This window comes from Macaca thibetana, chromosome 7 (genome assembly GCF_024542745.1).
Source record: "Macaca thibetana thibetana isolate TM-01 chromosome 7, ASM2454274v1, whole genome shotgun sequence".
In the NCBI taxonomy this organism is placed as follows: Eukaryota; Metazoa; Chordata; class Mammalia; order Primates; family Cercopithecidae; genus Macaca; species Macaca thibetana.
In genome coordinates, this window is record NC_065584.1 from 101,565,084 (window position 1) to 101,581,556 (window position 16,473).

The 16,473-nt window shown below is 42.6% G+C and overlaps 1 protein-coding gene across 7 annotated transcripts in view; it reads right to left on the reverse strand.

The window, feature by feature from the left end:
- The window catches only part of ABHD2 (abhydrolase domain containing 2, acylglycerol lipase), a 112,984-nt gene that overhangs the window by 59,355 nt on the left and 37,156 nt on the right, over nt 1-16,473 (reverse strand). Inside the window, exon 1 of one of the 7 annotated variants that reach the window (XM_050797676.1) lies at nt 160-996. The exons of the other annotated variants lie outside the window; for them this stretch is intronic. Within the exon in view, the coding sequence (XP_050653633.1) occupies nt 160-224 (65 nt within the window). The 5' untranslated portion in view covers nt 225-996. Of the gene's footprint in view, nt 1-159; nt 997-16,473 lie in introns of those variants that run through there. 7 annotated transcript variants of the gene reach the window in all.

The window sequence follows — 16,473 nt, forward strand, 5'->3', positions numbered from 1 at the left end:
TCACAAGTCCAGAGGCTCTGACTGTTCCTAACACAGGCTGCTCAGCTCTACACACCGGCTGTGTAACTTTACACTCTGCCCTCAGACTCCCCTCTCTTTCTGCAAAACCCAAGTCCAAAGGGACTCTTCAGCCACTGAGGCAAAAGGCAGAGGATTTACATCATTTTGGGAAGCCCTCCCAAGAAGAAAACTCTCTCCATCACATCTGCAGAGACCTGCTGCATGGCTGCTCCAGACCACTGCACATTCAAATGGCTGGTGATGTTCTCTGCTGGTTGCGTGCTGAGACCCTGGTCAGATTCTAGTTAGGTGCCAAGACTGTTAGGAGACATAGGCTCGGGATGTTTCCTCAGTTTCCAGAGAGAATGCCCATCTCCATAGGCCCTCCACTCTGCTTACTTGAGTACGCACACTCAAGGGAAGAAAAGCAAATTTTTCATCTCAGAAAAAAATAATTGTTCACTGAGGAAAAAAAAGGTGACCTTTACTCTGACAAACAGATTTGTTTTGAGAGTGACAACATGGACTGAGGATGCCCAACTAGGAGTGTGCTGCTGGCACCTGGGGCCAAACCAAAGATGTTATCAGGTCCGAGCCTGCCTCTACCTGTATTTTCTTTTGGCTCTTATATATTGATTTAATAAAATTCAACAAATACGAGTGCTGTGAGGCATACAGAGATTTGAGCCGGACACAGTGATCGCCCTGGTGGCATTTGTAATCTGAAGGTAGGATGCATGATGAATACACAGGCAGCTACTGTCCCAGACAGGAGCAGTGGGCAATGGGGTCAGAGGGATAGAATAGAATGATACTATGGGGAGACAATCACCAGGCTGAGAAGTACCAATTTCACTCAGTGCATGTTGGGGAGTACTAGGATCTCAGAGAGGAGGGACATTTCCGAGCACCAAATGTCTACATCAGGAACTGGGTGTGTCATGTCTCTAGTTTATTTATTTACTTATTTATTTTTAGAGACAAGGTCTTACTCTGTCACCCAGGCTGGAGTGCAGTGGTACAACTCTGGCTCACTGCAGCCTTGACCTCCCAGGCTCAAGCAATCCTCCCATCTCAGCCTCCTGAGTAGCTGGGACCACAGGTACACGCCACCATGCCCAGTTAATTTTTTTTTTTTTTTTTTTTTTTGTAGGGACAGGGTCTTGTTATGCTGCCAGAGCTGGTCTTGAACTCCTGGGCTCAAACAATCCTTCCACCTCAGCCTCCCACAGTGCTGGAATTATAGAAGTGAGCCACCCTGCCTGGCCTTCTAGCTTAATCTTCACAATTCTGAGCAATGGTATCATCCCCATTTTAAAGATGAGAAAAAAAAAAAAAGCTAGGATTAGAGGACAGGTCTCTGATTCAGTCCAAAGCGTTCCTTACTTTATCACACTCAAGACTCATCAACTCCCCCAACCAGAAGCTAAAATAACAGCTGTGTGCCAATTTTCTCCTGTCTGATCAACTGTCAAAATGTTCTATATTAAATAATGTTTCTTCAAATTGATAACTGAATTTGTTGGAGCTTCTCTACAGTGGTCTTCACATGTCTGACAAAAAACCATTTCTTTCATTTTGCATGTTTTTCACAACTGTAACTGACTCCTTGTTAGTGGAGTTTTTTCTGCAGAAGATACATCTGGGGGCTAATTAATTTGAATATTCACATTTAATTATTTCTAAGATGAGGCCAAGATGTTAATAAAATCATACTGAATATCTCCCCAAAGATAATGAGATCCAGGACAGCAATGACAGTGAGAGCAAGACAGGATGGAAGTGCCTCTAAAAAGGTGACAGGTGTCTGATTTGGGGACACATTTTTACCCTACTTTCATGCATGAGAATAAACCCACAAGGACAAGCATCAGTGGTGGGGGAAACACTGGGAGTGAAGCTTTGTGGCAGCTTCACAACTCTGCAAACTGAGCTCTGGCCTTCCTGTGTGTGCACATGTGCATGTGTGTGCACACAGGGAAGGTAAGGAAGCCAGGAAGGGCCAGAGTTTAGGAGAACATTTTGTCAGTTCTTATCCCAGATCCTGAACTGCCAGAGCCTCCCTACTCCACAGGCCTGGAAGCCAGGGCCCCTGCTGCTCCTACCACAGACACCTCTGGTTTCTTTTCTGGCCTATCTACCCCTAGCCCCGGGGACCTGAAGCCAGCAGGTCAACAGCAGGTCTTTTGTGAGCCCTCCCCACTGGGCTTCACCCTTCTCCACTAGGATACGGCCCCCACTGGAAGTCCTTCTTTTCAGGAGGGCCAGATGTGGAGTAGACCCTGCGTGCACATCTCACCAGTCCTGCTGGGGAGGCGAGGCTGAGGCTGGGAAAGGGCTTCCTCATTAGCTTCAGGAACAAACACCTTGGGCCTTTTATCTCAAAATGGCAGCGACATATTCAGCTTCCCAAACACCCATTAATAGGCTCATCAGAAATCCGCTTTGAACACAGCATTTTCCCCTCACTGGAGGCAAATTCTTCTCCACGGCTGTCACACATTACATTTTCACTGTTGTTGCTAAATGCTCTGTTCCTGAATTGCAGGATCTGTACAGGAAAATTCCAATGCAGAGACTGTTTCTGCCTGAAATGACCAAAAGTGGCCTGAGGAAACAAAAGAGCAATCCTCTTCTGTTCCTGTAACTGGTTTCTAAATACAGGACGGAGGCCACTGGGCCAGGCTGGCACATCCATATGCACGATATTTGTGCATATCGTGCAAACTATAAAACATGAATGTTGGGAGAACAGCCCCATGAGTTACAATAAAACCACTTAAAAAGAAACAGTACTTTTTTACTCTAAGGGAAAATAAATGTGCTTTTCTAATGTTCAAAGAAAACCAGTTAAAACTCCTCAGAACTGTATCCATATGTTAAATGCATCGGATCCCACTATCTTCCTGTTCCACAAACAGCAGGTGGAACTGGTCACACCCCTCCCTACACAGCACAGTCCTCTCTCCTTACGTTGCATTTCAACCTGGTTTTGACATCATGCATTAAGTGGGGAGGCAGTTTATTAAGAAGCTCCAGGGTTCCACTTGACAAATGCCATCCATTAGAGAACTGGTCCTGCAAACAGCCAGTCGAAGATTAGTGACCTAACTTCAGGAGAAGGCCACAGTTCCCAGACCTGGGCTGCCAAGGTGCTAAGTGCGAAGTTCCCAGACTCACTTTGTGCTAACCAAACAGGACGCACGCTGACGCTCAGAACACAGAACACCCGTGTCTTGTCCCCATCTGCTTGGTCACCTCTCTCCTGTATGGAGGACATGCACATAGATGCCAATGGACTGTTCTTTGTCCAACCCAGTATTGCCTTTTGGCTACTTCCCAGGCCAAGGCTACCTCAAAATCTGTGCCAGGGTTATGGAGGAGGGAAGATTAGAGCTGGAAAATCACATTATATTTGCCACTATTCCTAGTGAAGAAAAACTCAAATATCTAAATGTGAAGCCCCTGGATTATCTACACAGAATGCTCTTTTAAGAACACACTTATCGAATAGGAGCTGCACTGGCTGGACAGCAATGGTATAGAGCAGAGAGAGTGAGGAGGCTGCACCTGGCTCCCGATATCATAGCCACTGCAGTACTCTGAGCTCCACAGAGATAGCACCGGGGCAAGTGAGATCCAGATGGGCACTGGGCAACTCTGTGCCTTGCTGAGGGAAAATAACTAAACATGGGCAAAGGAGACCCTAGGAAGCCAAGACAGAAAATGCCATCATATGCATTTTTTGTGCAAACTTGTAGGGAGGAACATAAGAACAAACACCCAGATGCTTCAGTCAACTCCTCAGTTTGCTAAAAAGTGCTCAGAGAGGTAGAAGACCATGTCTGCTAAAGAGAAAGGAAAATCTGAAGATACGGCAAAGGCGGACAAGGCCCATTATGAAAGAGAAATGAAAACCTGTATCTCTCCTAAATGGGAGACAAAAAAAGATGTTCAGGCCGGGTGCGGTGGCTCATGCCTGTAATCTCAGCACATTGGGAGGCCGAGGCAGGTAGATCACCTAAGATCAGGAGTTCGAGACCAGCCTGGCCAAGACAGTGAAACCTCGTCTCTACTAAAAATACAAAAAAAAATTAGCCAGGCATGGTGGCGGGTGCCTGTAATACCAGCTACTTGGGAGGCCGAGGCAAGAGAATCGCTTGAACCTGGGAGGCAGAGGTTGCAGTGAGCCGAGATTGCGCCATTGCACTCCAGCCGGGGCAACAAGAGTGAAACTCCATCTCAAAAGAAAAAAAAAAAAAGTTCAAGGATCCCAATGCACCCAAGAGGCCTCCTTTGGCCTTCTTCCTGTTCTGTTCTGTTCTGTTCTGAGTATCGCCCAAATATCAAAGGAGAACATCCTGGCCTGTCCACTAATGATGTTGCAAAGAAACTGGGAGAGATGTGGAATAACACTGCTGCCTTATGACAATATGATAATATGTCTTTCATATGACAAGCAGCCTTATGAAAAGAAGACTGTGAAGCTGAAGGAAAAATAAGAAAAGGATATTGCTGCATATTGAGCTAAAGGAAAGCCTGCTGTAGCAAAAAAGGGAGTTGTCAAGGCTGAAAAAAGCAAGAAAAAGAAGAGAAGGAAGATGAGGAAGATGAAGAGGATGAGAACGAGGAGGAGGAAGATGAAGATGACGATGAATAAGTTGGTTCTAGCATAGTTTTTTTTTCTTGTCTATAAAGCATTTAACTCATTCCTTTTAAAGAAAAAAATTGAAATGTAAGGCTGTGTAAGATTTGTTTTTAAACTGTACAGTGTCTTTTTTTGTGTGTAGTTAACACACTACCAAATATGTCTTTAGATATCCCTGTCCTGGTGGTATTTTCAATAGCCACTAACCTTGCCTAGTACAGTATGGGGGTTGTAAACTGGCATGGAAATTAAAAGCAGGTTCTCGTTAGTGCATAGCACAAATTAGTTATATATGGGGATGACAGTTTTTTCATCTTCAGTTGTCTCTGATGCAGCTTATATGAAATGATTGTTGTTCTGTAAAGTGAATACCGCTCTGTAATTGCAAAAAAAAAAAAAAGTTGCAGCTATTTTGTTGACATTCTGAAGCTTCTAAGTAAATACAATTTTTTATTAAAAATATATAAAGAACACACCAATCAAGAGATGACTTTAAGGATTAAAATGCTGACATTTGACATCAGCATTTGAATTACATCTTGCCTTTCTCTGATGTGCAGAAAACAACTCACAAAATGGCAAGCAATGATGTTAGGAAAAAAATAGGTTCTAAAAATATTTAATGAAAATTATGTTTCTTTTGTCGGTAATTATATAGATCATTACTAATTGGCCATACTCAAAACTTGACTCCATTCTTGCTCCCAGGGAGTTCACAATCAAGAAAAGGAGATAAGAAAACTTCATAATGCTCTTTCAGGCTCAAAAGACTTGAATAAATGAACTCGCATTGGAAAACTTGGCATCACAAACATGTCAATTTTCCCTAAATCACCTATAAACTTAACAGATACACAATAAAAATAGTAAGATTTTTATATTTGGAATTAAGCATTCCAAAGTTCATTTAGAAAAATGAACCAGCTATAATAGCCAAGAAAAGTATGAAAACAAGCAATCCTGGGGTATGAGCACCGCCCCACTGCCCACAGCAAAACATAGCACAAAGCTGCAATCTGCTGATGGTACGTGTTCATGATCATCAACGGAACACAAAAGACTGGAAATATACCTAAATACATCCAGGAAATGTAGTTGGTGAAAAAGGTGGCATTGGAATAATACGGTAAAGATGGATTGTTTAATAAATAGTGTTGGACAAAGCATAGCCATCTTGAAAAAAATTATGTTGGAGCCACACTTCCCACTAGGATAAATTCTGGAGGGATCAAACATTTCAAAATAAAAATGAAATCACTCATATGCTAGAAGAAATTCTAGGTTTTCAAAAATAATCTTGCAGTGAAGAAGACCTTTCTAAGGAAACCAGAAATCCCAGAAGCCACAAAAGAAACAATAGAAAAATTTAATTATGCAAACATTTAAAAAATTATGCATGGCAAATACCACTATGGGCAAAGTCAAAAGACAAATGACAAACTGAGAACAAATATTTGCAATTCATATCACAAAGGGCCAATTTCCCTAGTACATAAAGAGCTCTCTCAAATGATTAGGAAAAAGACCAATGACTATCAGAAAAATGGTCAGAAGCTACCAACAGGCAGTGAACAGAAAAGGAAATAAAAAGTTCTAAAATATAAAAAGATACACAGTCTCTTTAATCAAAGAAAGACTAATTAAAACCACAGTGAGAAAACACTTTTCACCTACCAGATTGGCAAATATCAAAAAGTAGAAGAACTCCTTATGTTGGCAAGGTTTTGGGGAAATGTGCTCACAGTGCTGGTGTAGAGAGGCTTGAGGGCAACAGCTAACAAAATTTTCCATGCACATCCCCTTTGACCCAGCAGTTCCACTTCTAGGAGTTTATCCTACACTGACAGGTGCGCATCACACACATCGTGATGAAAATACAGAAGCATTCAATGCAACATTGTGAAAGCAAAAGTTTACAAATAAAGGAAACTATCTAGGAGACTGGTTAAACAAACTACATTTGTTTATGGAATACTAAGCAGTCAAGACATAAATGGAGGAAGCTCTTTCATTACTCCTATGGACAAATCTCTGAGTGATATTTCACAAAGAAAAGATGGAAGGATAAACAAGAGCCTACCGACAGGAAGGGCAACATGAAGGATGGTACAAGGTCATAGGTTCTATTGGCTGATGAAAGAACTTCTGGGAAATGCAGCCAGGGCTTCTTGAGAAGGTTGAGCCTTGAGCACAAAAGAGGAAGGAAATGATGCAGCTGCCCTGGAGCTTTCCATCAGAGGAACACAGTTACAAAAAGCTGATAGAAGCTATTGTTGACGGCTGTGGGTTAGCCCTGTTGAAATGGCAGCCCTCCCCTATGGCATGTGGGCACAGGAAAACATTTTCTCAGATGGTCAACAACTCCATCCTTGAGAAAAGCCAGCTTAGGCACCAGACCCTCATCTTGTCCACAAAGTGAGAGAGCACCACAAAAACCATGCAGATAAGCATGTTCTAGAAAGTCCTACTAAAGCAAAGTCCATCTCTCTTTATGTATAAAGGACAAATGCAAAGGACAGTGCTGGTGTCACTGCTTATACTTATTATTAGGACCGAACAAGATAACGGCTTTCAAAACTATGAAGGGTGAAATGAATATTCAGAGTCCCCTTAATTTCGTATCAATTCAAAATAGCTTTAAGAAACGAGAAGCATAAAAATCACCCATATCCTCACAAGCCTTACAAAAATATTCTCATTTTTGTTTCCTTTTTGTCTGTATCTATCTGAAAGCACAGTATTTACATAGTTACAACAATGGTGCTCAGACAGAGATATATAATTGTCTTCTGCTTTTTTCACTTATTCTCTATTTTTATAGATAATTAGTATGCTAAGTTCTGAATGTCTGCATAAAATTCTATCCTGTTTATTAGCTGTAGTTAAGGGAGGGAGCAAACATTTATTTAGCCCCTTCTATGGGCATGTTACATAATTCAATTTGTCCCTTACAGTGATTCTTATTATTAGGACCCCCTTTACAGACAGAAACTGAGTGTCCAACAGTCTACAGTCTACTGCAGGGCAGACCCTGCCTTTGAACTCTGTGTGTGTCTAACCTGACAGCTCTCTTTCTTTCCCCTGCATTATATTGCTGCTGCCTCCATTGTTGGATACTGCTATTCGCAATTTTTACTATAATAAGCAATGTCAGCAAGATATCTTTACGTATTTTGTTTTTACCTTTTTTGACTTTTTTTTCATGTGTTTTCAACTTCTGTTTAAAAAGTCCAACAGGACGCCTCATCTGTCTCCTGACTCCTGCCCCTGAGAGATGACTACTCTTAACTCCTTTAATCGTCCCTACCACCCCACACTTGTCTCTATTTCTTAATGCCATGATTATCCTGCTTATGCCGGTTCTTCAATTTCAATTTTCAATAGCACCTATTCAACCTCCTACTCTGGAAGTTGCTAGCTCTCTTACATCTCCCCTAAGACATACATTTTCTCCTCCCCCATTCTTTTCAACACTGTTACAGCAACACTTATGGTTAAATTAATTTTCGGTGTTAAGCATTCCATAATAAAATTATAATTATGGAAATATTAGCCACAAAGAAGTCATATGTTGTATTCTTTTTTGTGAAAATTATTTTCCCTCAAGTTATCACTTTTGTCATTTCCTCATCAGCTTAGTTTTCTATGTGCCAATCACCAATTTGTCTCCAAACTCTAGGGGACCTGTGAGTGTCTCAATAGTCAGGAACCAGTTTTGCTTTCTCCTGGACTCACGGCTGAGGAGTCTCTGTGCCTGTTCCCCTCTGGAAGGGCTTCCCGTCCTGCCCCTTCACCTCTCTGCTAGGTCCTAGATCCCAAGGCCACACCAGATGCTATCAGACAACAGAGAAGAGAACCACAAATGTCAAGGAAGCATTCATCAGAGAGCAGGTGATTATGTTCTCTCAAATAAAGAGGCTGTGAGAGGTATGAAGGGATTCCAGCTAGAAGGCATTGCAAGTGTAAGACATAGGCAAGAGAGAACATACAGTATGAGAAAATGTGGAGAGATCTGATGTGTCTAGAACACAAGGAATGTGGGGAAGAAGGAGTGAGGGCTGATGCTGGACCTCGCCCTACAGACAGTGAGGAGTCACTTGGTTTAAAGCAGGGGCATGGCATGATCAATTTGTGCTTTAGGAAGGTAAGTTGGTGGCCTGTAAGATCAATTAGAAAGGGTAGAGAATGGAGGAAAAGCTATTGCATTCTTCCAAGTGAAAGCTGATGACATCCTGCAGTAAGGCAGAGGCACTGAATGGCAAGAAGAGATGGAGTGAAGGACAGAAGGAAAGAGGTCCACGTGACACAGGCTGCTGCCTGTGGCCATGATTATTCTCCTCTTCTCTGGACACAGGTGAGTGTGTGCTGCTTCTCAAGTTAGGCATGGGCATAAGCCTTGCTTTAAAACAGGGGTGTCTAATCTTTTGGCTTCCCTGGGCCACACTGGACGAAGAATTGTCCTGGGCCATACATAAAATCCACTAACACTAATGACAGCTGATGGGCTAAAAGAAAATCACACAAAAAATCTCATAATATTTTAAGAAAGTTTACGAATTTGTGTTGGGCTGCAATCAAAGCTGTCCCAGGCCACATGCAGTCTGTGGGCTATGGGCTGGGCAAGCTCTCAAGCTTGTCCAACCTGCCTTATTTTGTTGTTATTGTTCTGTTTCTTTTGTTTCAGGTTTTTAGCAGCGTGAAGTCATGGTTTGTAGTTTCTGTCTCTAGTGATAAGTGAAAAAGAGTGATGAAGAAGGGGCTTTACCGGCCCAACCAGAAACAGAAACTAAGCACTCATGACTGTGTTTTCTCCCTCGGACACCCAAACCAATGAAATGGAACAGGAAACAACCAAGTGCCATTTCCAGTAGCAGCCTTTAAGAGCCAGTGTGTGAGGTGTGACATTGCTCTTCCTGGCTCGGTGGTGACCACAGAAGCAGGTGTTGAGATGTCACCTCCATCAGCTGGGGTCCTAGTGGGACGACAATCAGCAGAGCCCTCCTGCCCACTGAAATAAACACGTAGCATGAGTGAGGAATAAACATTTGTGGTTTTAAGATGTGCAGGTTTAGAGGCAATTGGTTACCAGAGTATAAACTAGTTTACTTTGACTAATACAACGTCCAACTTACTATAATTTTGACAATATTGTCATATTTTCCTCTGAGTATCAAATAATATTTCATATTTTAAGACTTTATTGTTACCAAGTCTTAATGTTATGTGGTGTTTATCACATGTATTTCCTTATGTGGAATTTATCTAGGCACACCTTTTACCCACTTATCCACTGATGTCCTACTGACATTCAGGTGTGCTTGTGTGACCTTTGTGTACATTATGTCTTTTGCTATTTATACAACTGATCTAGCTGATAATATTAAAATAAAAATAGCTACAATAATAGCAGCTATATTTACTGAACTCTTATACATGCCAAGTATCCTATAAATCATCTCACATGCTGTTTTTTTTTTTTTTAAATCAGCATACTGAACCTATGAAATAAGTGCTATTATACCCATCTTACAAACGAGGAAATAGAAGCTCGGCAAGGTGAAGCCACTGGTCAGCAGGGGGCAGGGCTGGCATCTGAGCCCAGGTGGGTCTCACTGCTGACCTGGGCTCTGGATTCCCCGGGGGCAACAGGTTGCTAACGTCACCCTCTCACTTGGGCCCCTGGATTTACCCTCTCAATCTTAGAGGAAAAAGCTTCAATTTGGCTTTCTCCTCCAGTTTCTATTTTTTCTCCTTCCTTATCTGGCGTTTGTTTCCTGACTAGCTTCTTTGGTTGCTATTGCGCTGACCTGTTTATTCACCTCACTCCTGAAAACACATTCTCAAAAATCTCTGATCCTTTCTGGCCAAGGTAGATGGCCTTTGGTCAGCCCTCATCCTTCCTGAGTTTCTGACACCCTCTTCTATGTTTTCCTTCTCTGGCTGCCAGGACACTGGAGGCTCCTGGTTCTCCCCCTACCTTTCTTACTGCCTGTCTCTGGCTCTTCCTCCCACCCTAGCCATGGCCTGCCTCAGCCATCAGTCCTTAGTGTCTCTCTCTGCCCACTCCCACAACTTCCCCTACCTGTAGCTGATCTGGAATCTACACATCTGGTCTTGAGCTCTCACCTAAGTTCTAATGCCACAGTTGCACATACCCCTGTGCACATCCTGTGGACAAGCCCCAGACTAAACAACTTTCCCTGAGAAAGCAGCTTCCCCATTTGACTTCCCTATATCTGTCAATGACTATTCTCTCAACCGCTCAGTAACCTCAGTATAATCTGTGATTCAGTCCTTTCCTCTGATGCCCAAGGCCATTCCATTATCCACCAATACCACTGATTCCACCTTAGAAGACCTCTGGAATTTGTCCCATCCTTCCCTTTCCTACCACCTACCACCAGTGCTCACAGGATCAAGCCCAAACTCTTCCTCTCTGGGAATTTGAGACTTCTCATGATCTGATCTCCTCTTCCTCCCCCCCCATAGACTCCAGGGCTCTCTGCTACAACCAAACAGCTCTCAGCTCACCAGATCGTGGCATAGGGACCTGGCGAGGAGCTGGCCAGGAAGAAACTGTAGAGACCAGATCAGTGATGGGGCCCAAAGTCCATTAGCAAACAAAATCAAAGGGCACAGTGAGCAAAGGGCAGACTGGGTGACAGGGCCAAACATGATGCAAGCAGCACCAAGATCATTTTTGGGAATTACAAAAGAGATAAAGTCTAGCCAAATGAAGATCCAAGAATAGAGTGGCTGTGGTCAGGGCAAAGCAGTGACAACGTGGATATGTGTCAATGGCAGCAAGGCCTCTACCACCTTCTTATCCTGCTGACTGGTTGGAAGGTCCACAGGACAAAAGGACAAAGGTGGATGGGTGAAAAGTGTTGGCCTGGGCAGCAAAGCCAGTTTTCTGCCATGAGTGCTTGTTTAAACAATTGATTTTACTGTCATGCTCACACCAACATCCGTGCCTTCTCTCCTGTTGTCCCATCTATCCAAAGCCAACTAATCTTTCAGGTTATGGAAGACCTCATCAGTCAAGCCACCACAGGAATATCCCCTCTTTCTCTAAATTCCTTTATCACTTACCTGAATTACTCACTCTGTCAATCACGTTCCTACCAAAAGACTCTACTAAAGTTAGTGTATACTGACTCTATGAGAAGCAGCAACCACAGGGAAGACAGAAAATTTTTAAGACAGTCTCTGTCCTTAAGCCTCTCAGAATACAGTTGAGGTGTGACGAGAGATACATATGTGGAAACTTATTGTTTCCATCCCTGTCCTTAGGTAAGAGCCAATGAGAAAGAGACAGGTAAAAGTCAGGAGATGCTAGAAGAGCTACGATTTGAGAAGGCCTGAGGATTCTGATAGACAGAGAAGGTGGAAATGTGAGAAAAAGTATTGTGTGTGATATAGGAGGGGCTGAGTATGGTGTACAGACGGTGAACAGACTGGAAGAGCAGGTTACTAAATATTACTACTTGACTAATTATATATATATATTTTTTATATATATATATATAATATATATATATTCACTGAGAAGAATCTTCCTTTATTCAAATCCCAAGGAAGGAAAAGTCCATACTGCTGTGGCTTGGCAGGTTTCAACATTTTAAAAAGCATTTACGGAGTTTCTCACTTTACATCAGTAAGAAATTACTGTTCAAGCTTTTGTGATCTGGCTGAAAACACCAGTTCAGGGTCTTCCCAGTGGGAGGATTTGGTGCTACATATCACAGGACAGTCAGGTTGGTCATGGCAATGGCATTAGTACTCAGTGGAAGAGTGGAAAAACATAACCTGCTGTTTCTCACAAATCTCTCCCTTCCTGGGAGGCCACAGATGGTTCTGGATCAACCACTGACCTCCAGGCGGGGTTCCCAAATGTTTTGGATTACAGACTCTTACAATGGCTATCTCAGAAGTTAAGCCATGTGGCTTGATGCCATGCACCCACGCTGACCCTGAGCCCTCACTCTATGATTAGAAACTGACAGCAGGTAGAGTTAGGGTGGTTCACAAGCTGCCACAATGGCTGACTCATTTCCATGGCTCACCATGATACTACACTGCAGGCAGCTACCTCAGGCAGATGGAGGGCCTCTGAGGAGTACCCGGCCCTTGGTACTTGGTAGAGGGCACTTCTCAGTCTGACTACTGACAGTCGTGGGGTAGCAACAGCAACGGCATCTCATCCAATCATGCATAAAACCAAGTCTTCAAGGACTACAGCCTTCTGTATTAGTTATAGCTTTCTAGAATTTCATGGAGTGGTAGATTTCCTTATAAACTCGGGAAGATGCTTTCCTTAAGTAAACATTACACCATCTAATAAATTCTGACCCTAAAGCTCAGGCTCCCAAACAGACTCCATTTGCAGAGAAGTATTCTTGACGTTGCTGAAGAAGACTGGGCTTCTAAAGCCAGTCACTTCACTCACTGTTGCTTCAGACAAAGAAAAGTGTAAACAGCCATCAGCTCTTAACTCTCCATATCACTGCATGACACTGGCACTGACAGTTTAGGAAAAATTTTTATTTACCCTCCAGAATATATTTTCCAAGTCAGTTTACTGTCTTAATTTTATTTTACCAATAAAGTATATACTATTTTGTAGTACAAAGTGTGTTATCATCGTGAAGGAGGGCATGCGGAGAAGCAGGCAGATAAAAAGAACAGTTGAGATAAAAATGGGCAACCTCTGAATTCACAGGGTCACTAAAACATGAGAGGCTGATAAAAGTTGGCTATCCTTAGAAATTTGAGACTTTCTAAAAAACAAGGTCCATTTCCTACTCCTGGATAGTGGAGCAATTTTCAGTCAACCACACATTGAGAAGGAATATGAAAGTAGATCTGATTCCATGCAAGTCCTGTAAAGCAAATGAGGTTTAAGCTAAAAGTTAAGGATGAATGGTGGACCAAGGTGAATTCTGAAGTCAAGTCTGGGAAGGGCTGACACAGAGGGGTGACTCAAAACAGGACCTTATACGTGGAGCCAAGGCCCACTTACCATCCACATGTGCTGGATTTGATACCACGTGATGGAATCAGTTGTAGCATATATTTCCTTTGCTTTTTTGGAGACATAGTAGGGCCCTGAAGAATAAACTCAGGTATGATGAATAGGGCAGTATAAGGGTCATACATTTTTGGAAACTGGAATTGGTTGTTTTAAAGAATGCTTGGCACATGAGAGATGAGCCTTTTTCCATCTGAACTAAATCAAGGGAGTCTTGACTGTTTTGGATTCTGAACCTTTTTTTAGATCTTTCAGGCTTCAGCAATTCCTATAAGAAGGAATAAAGTCTCTAAGAAGAAGCTACAATCTGTATCTAGGTTAGAGAATGTGGATGAATTCTGCAGCAGACTCAGACTTGGTTATCTTGATTCGATATAGGAGACCTCCAAGATGGCGGTACTTTTCTTTCCAATGTGGCTGGCCCCTTGCATAAATGACCTGCTAGAGCAGAGACAGGGCAGGCAGGCAACATCCAAGATAGTGAGTAGTCGAGAGGGGCAAGAGCTCATCCCTGTTTGACCTGGAATTCCCCGGTATTAGCACTGACAGTCCCATGCCCCAGTCCTGAGCAAACAAAATGTTTGGTCAGCCAGGTAATAAAAAGAGTGTCCCAGGGTCAGCAGTTTAACTTTCTTACTTTGACAGTTTTTGTTTGGGCTATTTTGCCAGAAACATGAGCAATTTTAAGATGAAATGGCCTAAAAGTTTGACTTATTGAGGCTAGCCCTTAATACTTAGCCTCAATCAAGATGATTTTGAGTCTTCCATTTTTCAGTAATTTTCTAACAATATAAGTTTGCAAGTGAATATGCTCTGAAGGTCTGGTGGCTATAAAATAAGCACATCAGAACACTACAGTTCTGCCAATCACTTGTTAATAGTTTACCAGAAATATCCAAAGAAATATTTGCACAACTCTTTTTTTTTTTTTTCTGTTGCCAGGCTGGAGTGCAGTGGCGTGATCTAGGCTCACTGCAACCTCTGCTTCCCGGGTTCAAGTGATTCTCCTGCCTCAGACTCCCGAGTAGCTGGGACTACAGGGGTGAGGTGTGCCACCATGCCCAGCTAATTTTTTTTTTTTTTTTTTTTTGAGACAAAGTCTCACTCTTGTTCCCCAGGCTGGAGTGCAATGGTGTGATCTTGGTTCACTGCAACCTCCACCTCCCGGGATCAAGCGATTTTCCCATCTCAGCCTCCTGAGTAGCTGGGATTACAGGTGCCTGCCACCATGTCCAGCTAATTTTTGTATTTCTAGTAGAGACAGGGTTTCACCACATTGGCCAGGCTGGTCTCGAACTCCTGACCTCAGGTGATCCGCCTGCCTTGGCCTCCCAAAGTGCTAGGATCACAGGTATGAGACACTGCGCCCGGCCCTAATTTTTGTATTTTTAGTAGAAACGGGGTTTCACCATGTTGGCCAGGATGGTCTCAATCTCTTGACTTCATGATCTAACCACCCTAGCCTCCCAAAGTGCTGGGATTACAGGTGTGAGCCACCACGCCCAGCCTGCACAACTCTTAAAACAGATCAAGTCAGGTCAATGGAATTAAGGTTCTTGGCAATTAGGAATTTATCCTGTGAAAAGGACAAAGCTTTAGTGTTCAGCCAAGAAGGAAAGGATCTAAATCTGATGTGGAATGTCTGTGAGCAAGAGGGAATTAAGAGAAATTTAACTCGAAGATAATGAAATTCTTTTCAGCTTTAACTTGCTATAAATAAATAAGCTGTGCTGGCTCCAGAATTTTTTACCTAGGAGGGGCCTAGGGTGGCAATCTGACTGGAAGGGAGTGTGTGAAGTTGCATTTGCCTGATGCTTTAAGATTGAGAAAACACCAACTGTCCATCTCAAAGCTCCTAACCCCGGCCTCTGCATTGGTACTGCCTCTGCAAAGAAACAGCTTTATAACAAGGAGGCAGAGAAGAAAATGGAAGGAGTGGCCGTTTCATATATGGAGTCCCGTGCTCTTTAGATCCAGAAAATAACTCCATATATTGCAGTATCAGAGAAATTTGAATTAGTGCTTTTCTGTAGTGTACTTCTAATTATTTAATACTTCCTTGGTACAGTAGGACAAAAATAGCATATTTTGCACATCTATGATAAATATAGTGCTTGTACATACAGAACTGAGCTCTTATTTGGGGCAGATAAAAGAAAAATTGATATTTACTGTTAAGAAGTAAGTATGTACAAAAACAATAGAGAGGGAGTTGGCACTGTTCGAGAGAAAAATCAAAAATAGATTTGCTCTGCTTTATTAGAAATAATTAGGGGCTGGGTGTGGTGGCTCACACCTGTAATCCCAGCACTTGGGAGGCTGAGGCTGAAGGATCGCTAGCCCAGGGGTTTAAGACCAGCCTGTGCAACATGGTAAGACCTTGTCTCTACAAATATATTTTTAAAAATTAGCCAGGCATGGTGGTGTGGACCTTTGTTTCCAGACACTTGGGAGGCTGAGATGGGAGGATCTCTTGAGCCCAGCAGGTTGAGGCTGCAATGAGCCACGATTGTGCCACTGTATTCCAGCCTGGGTAACAGAGTGAGACACTGTCTCAAAAAAAAAAAAGAGAAAGAAAGAAAAAGAGAAATAATTAGGAAGCACATTTGTGAGGAAACTGATTTTTAAAAAGTGCCTCTAGAAAATTTCCATAATTAAAAAGCTTGACAAAATGATATTTTAAAAATGCCTCCCCACAATGAGTCTCAGAGAAGTAGATCCTCAAATGTTCATTAACCAAAACTGATGGATGACTAATTGGCAGGGAACTAAAAGTTTGGACACATTATGATGA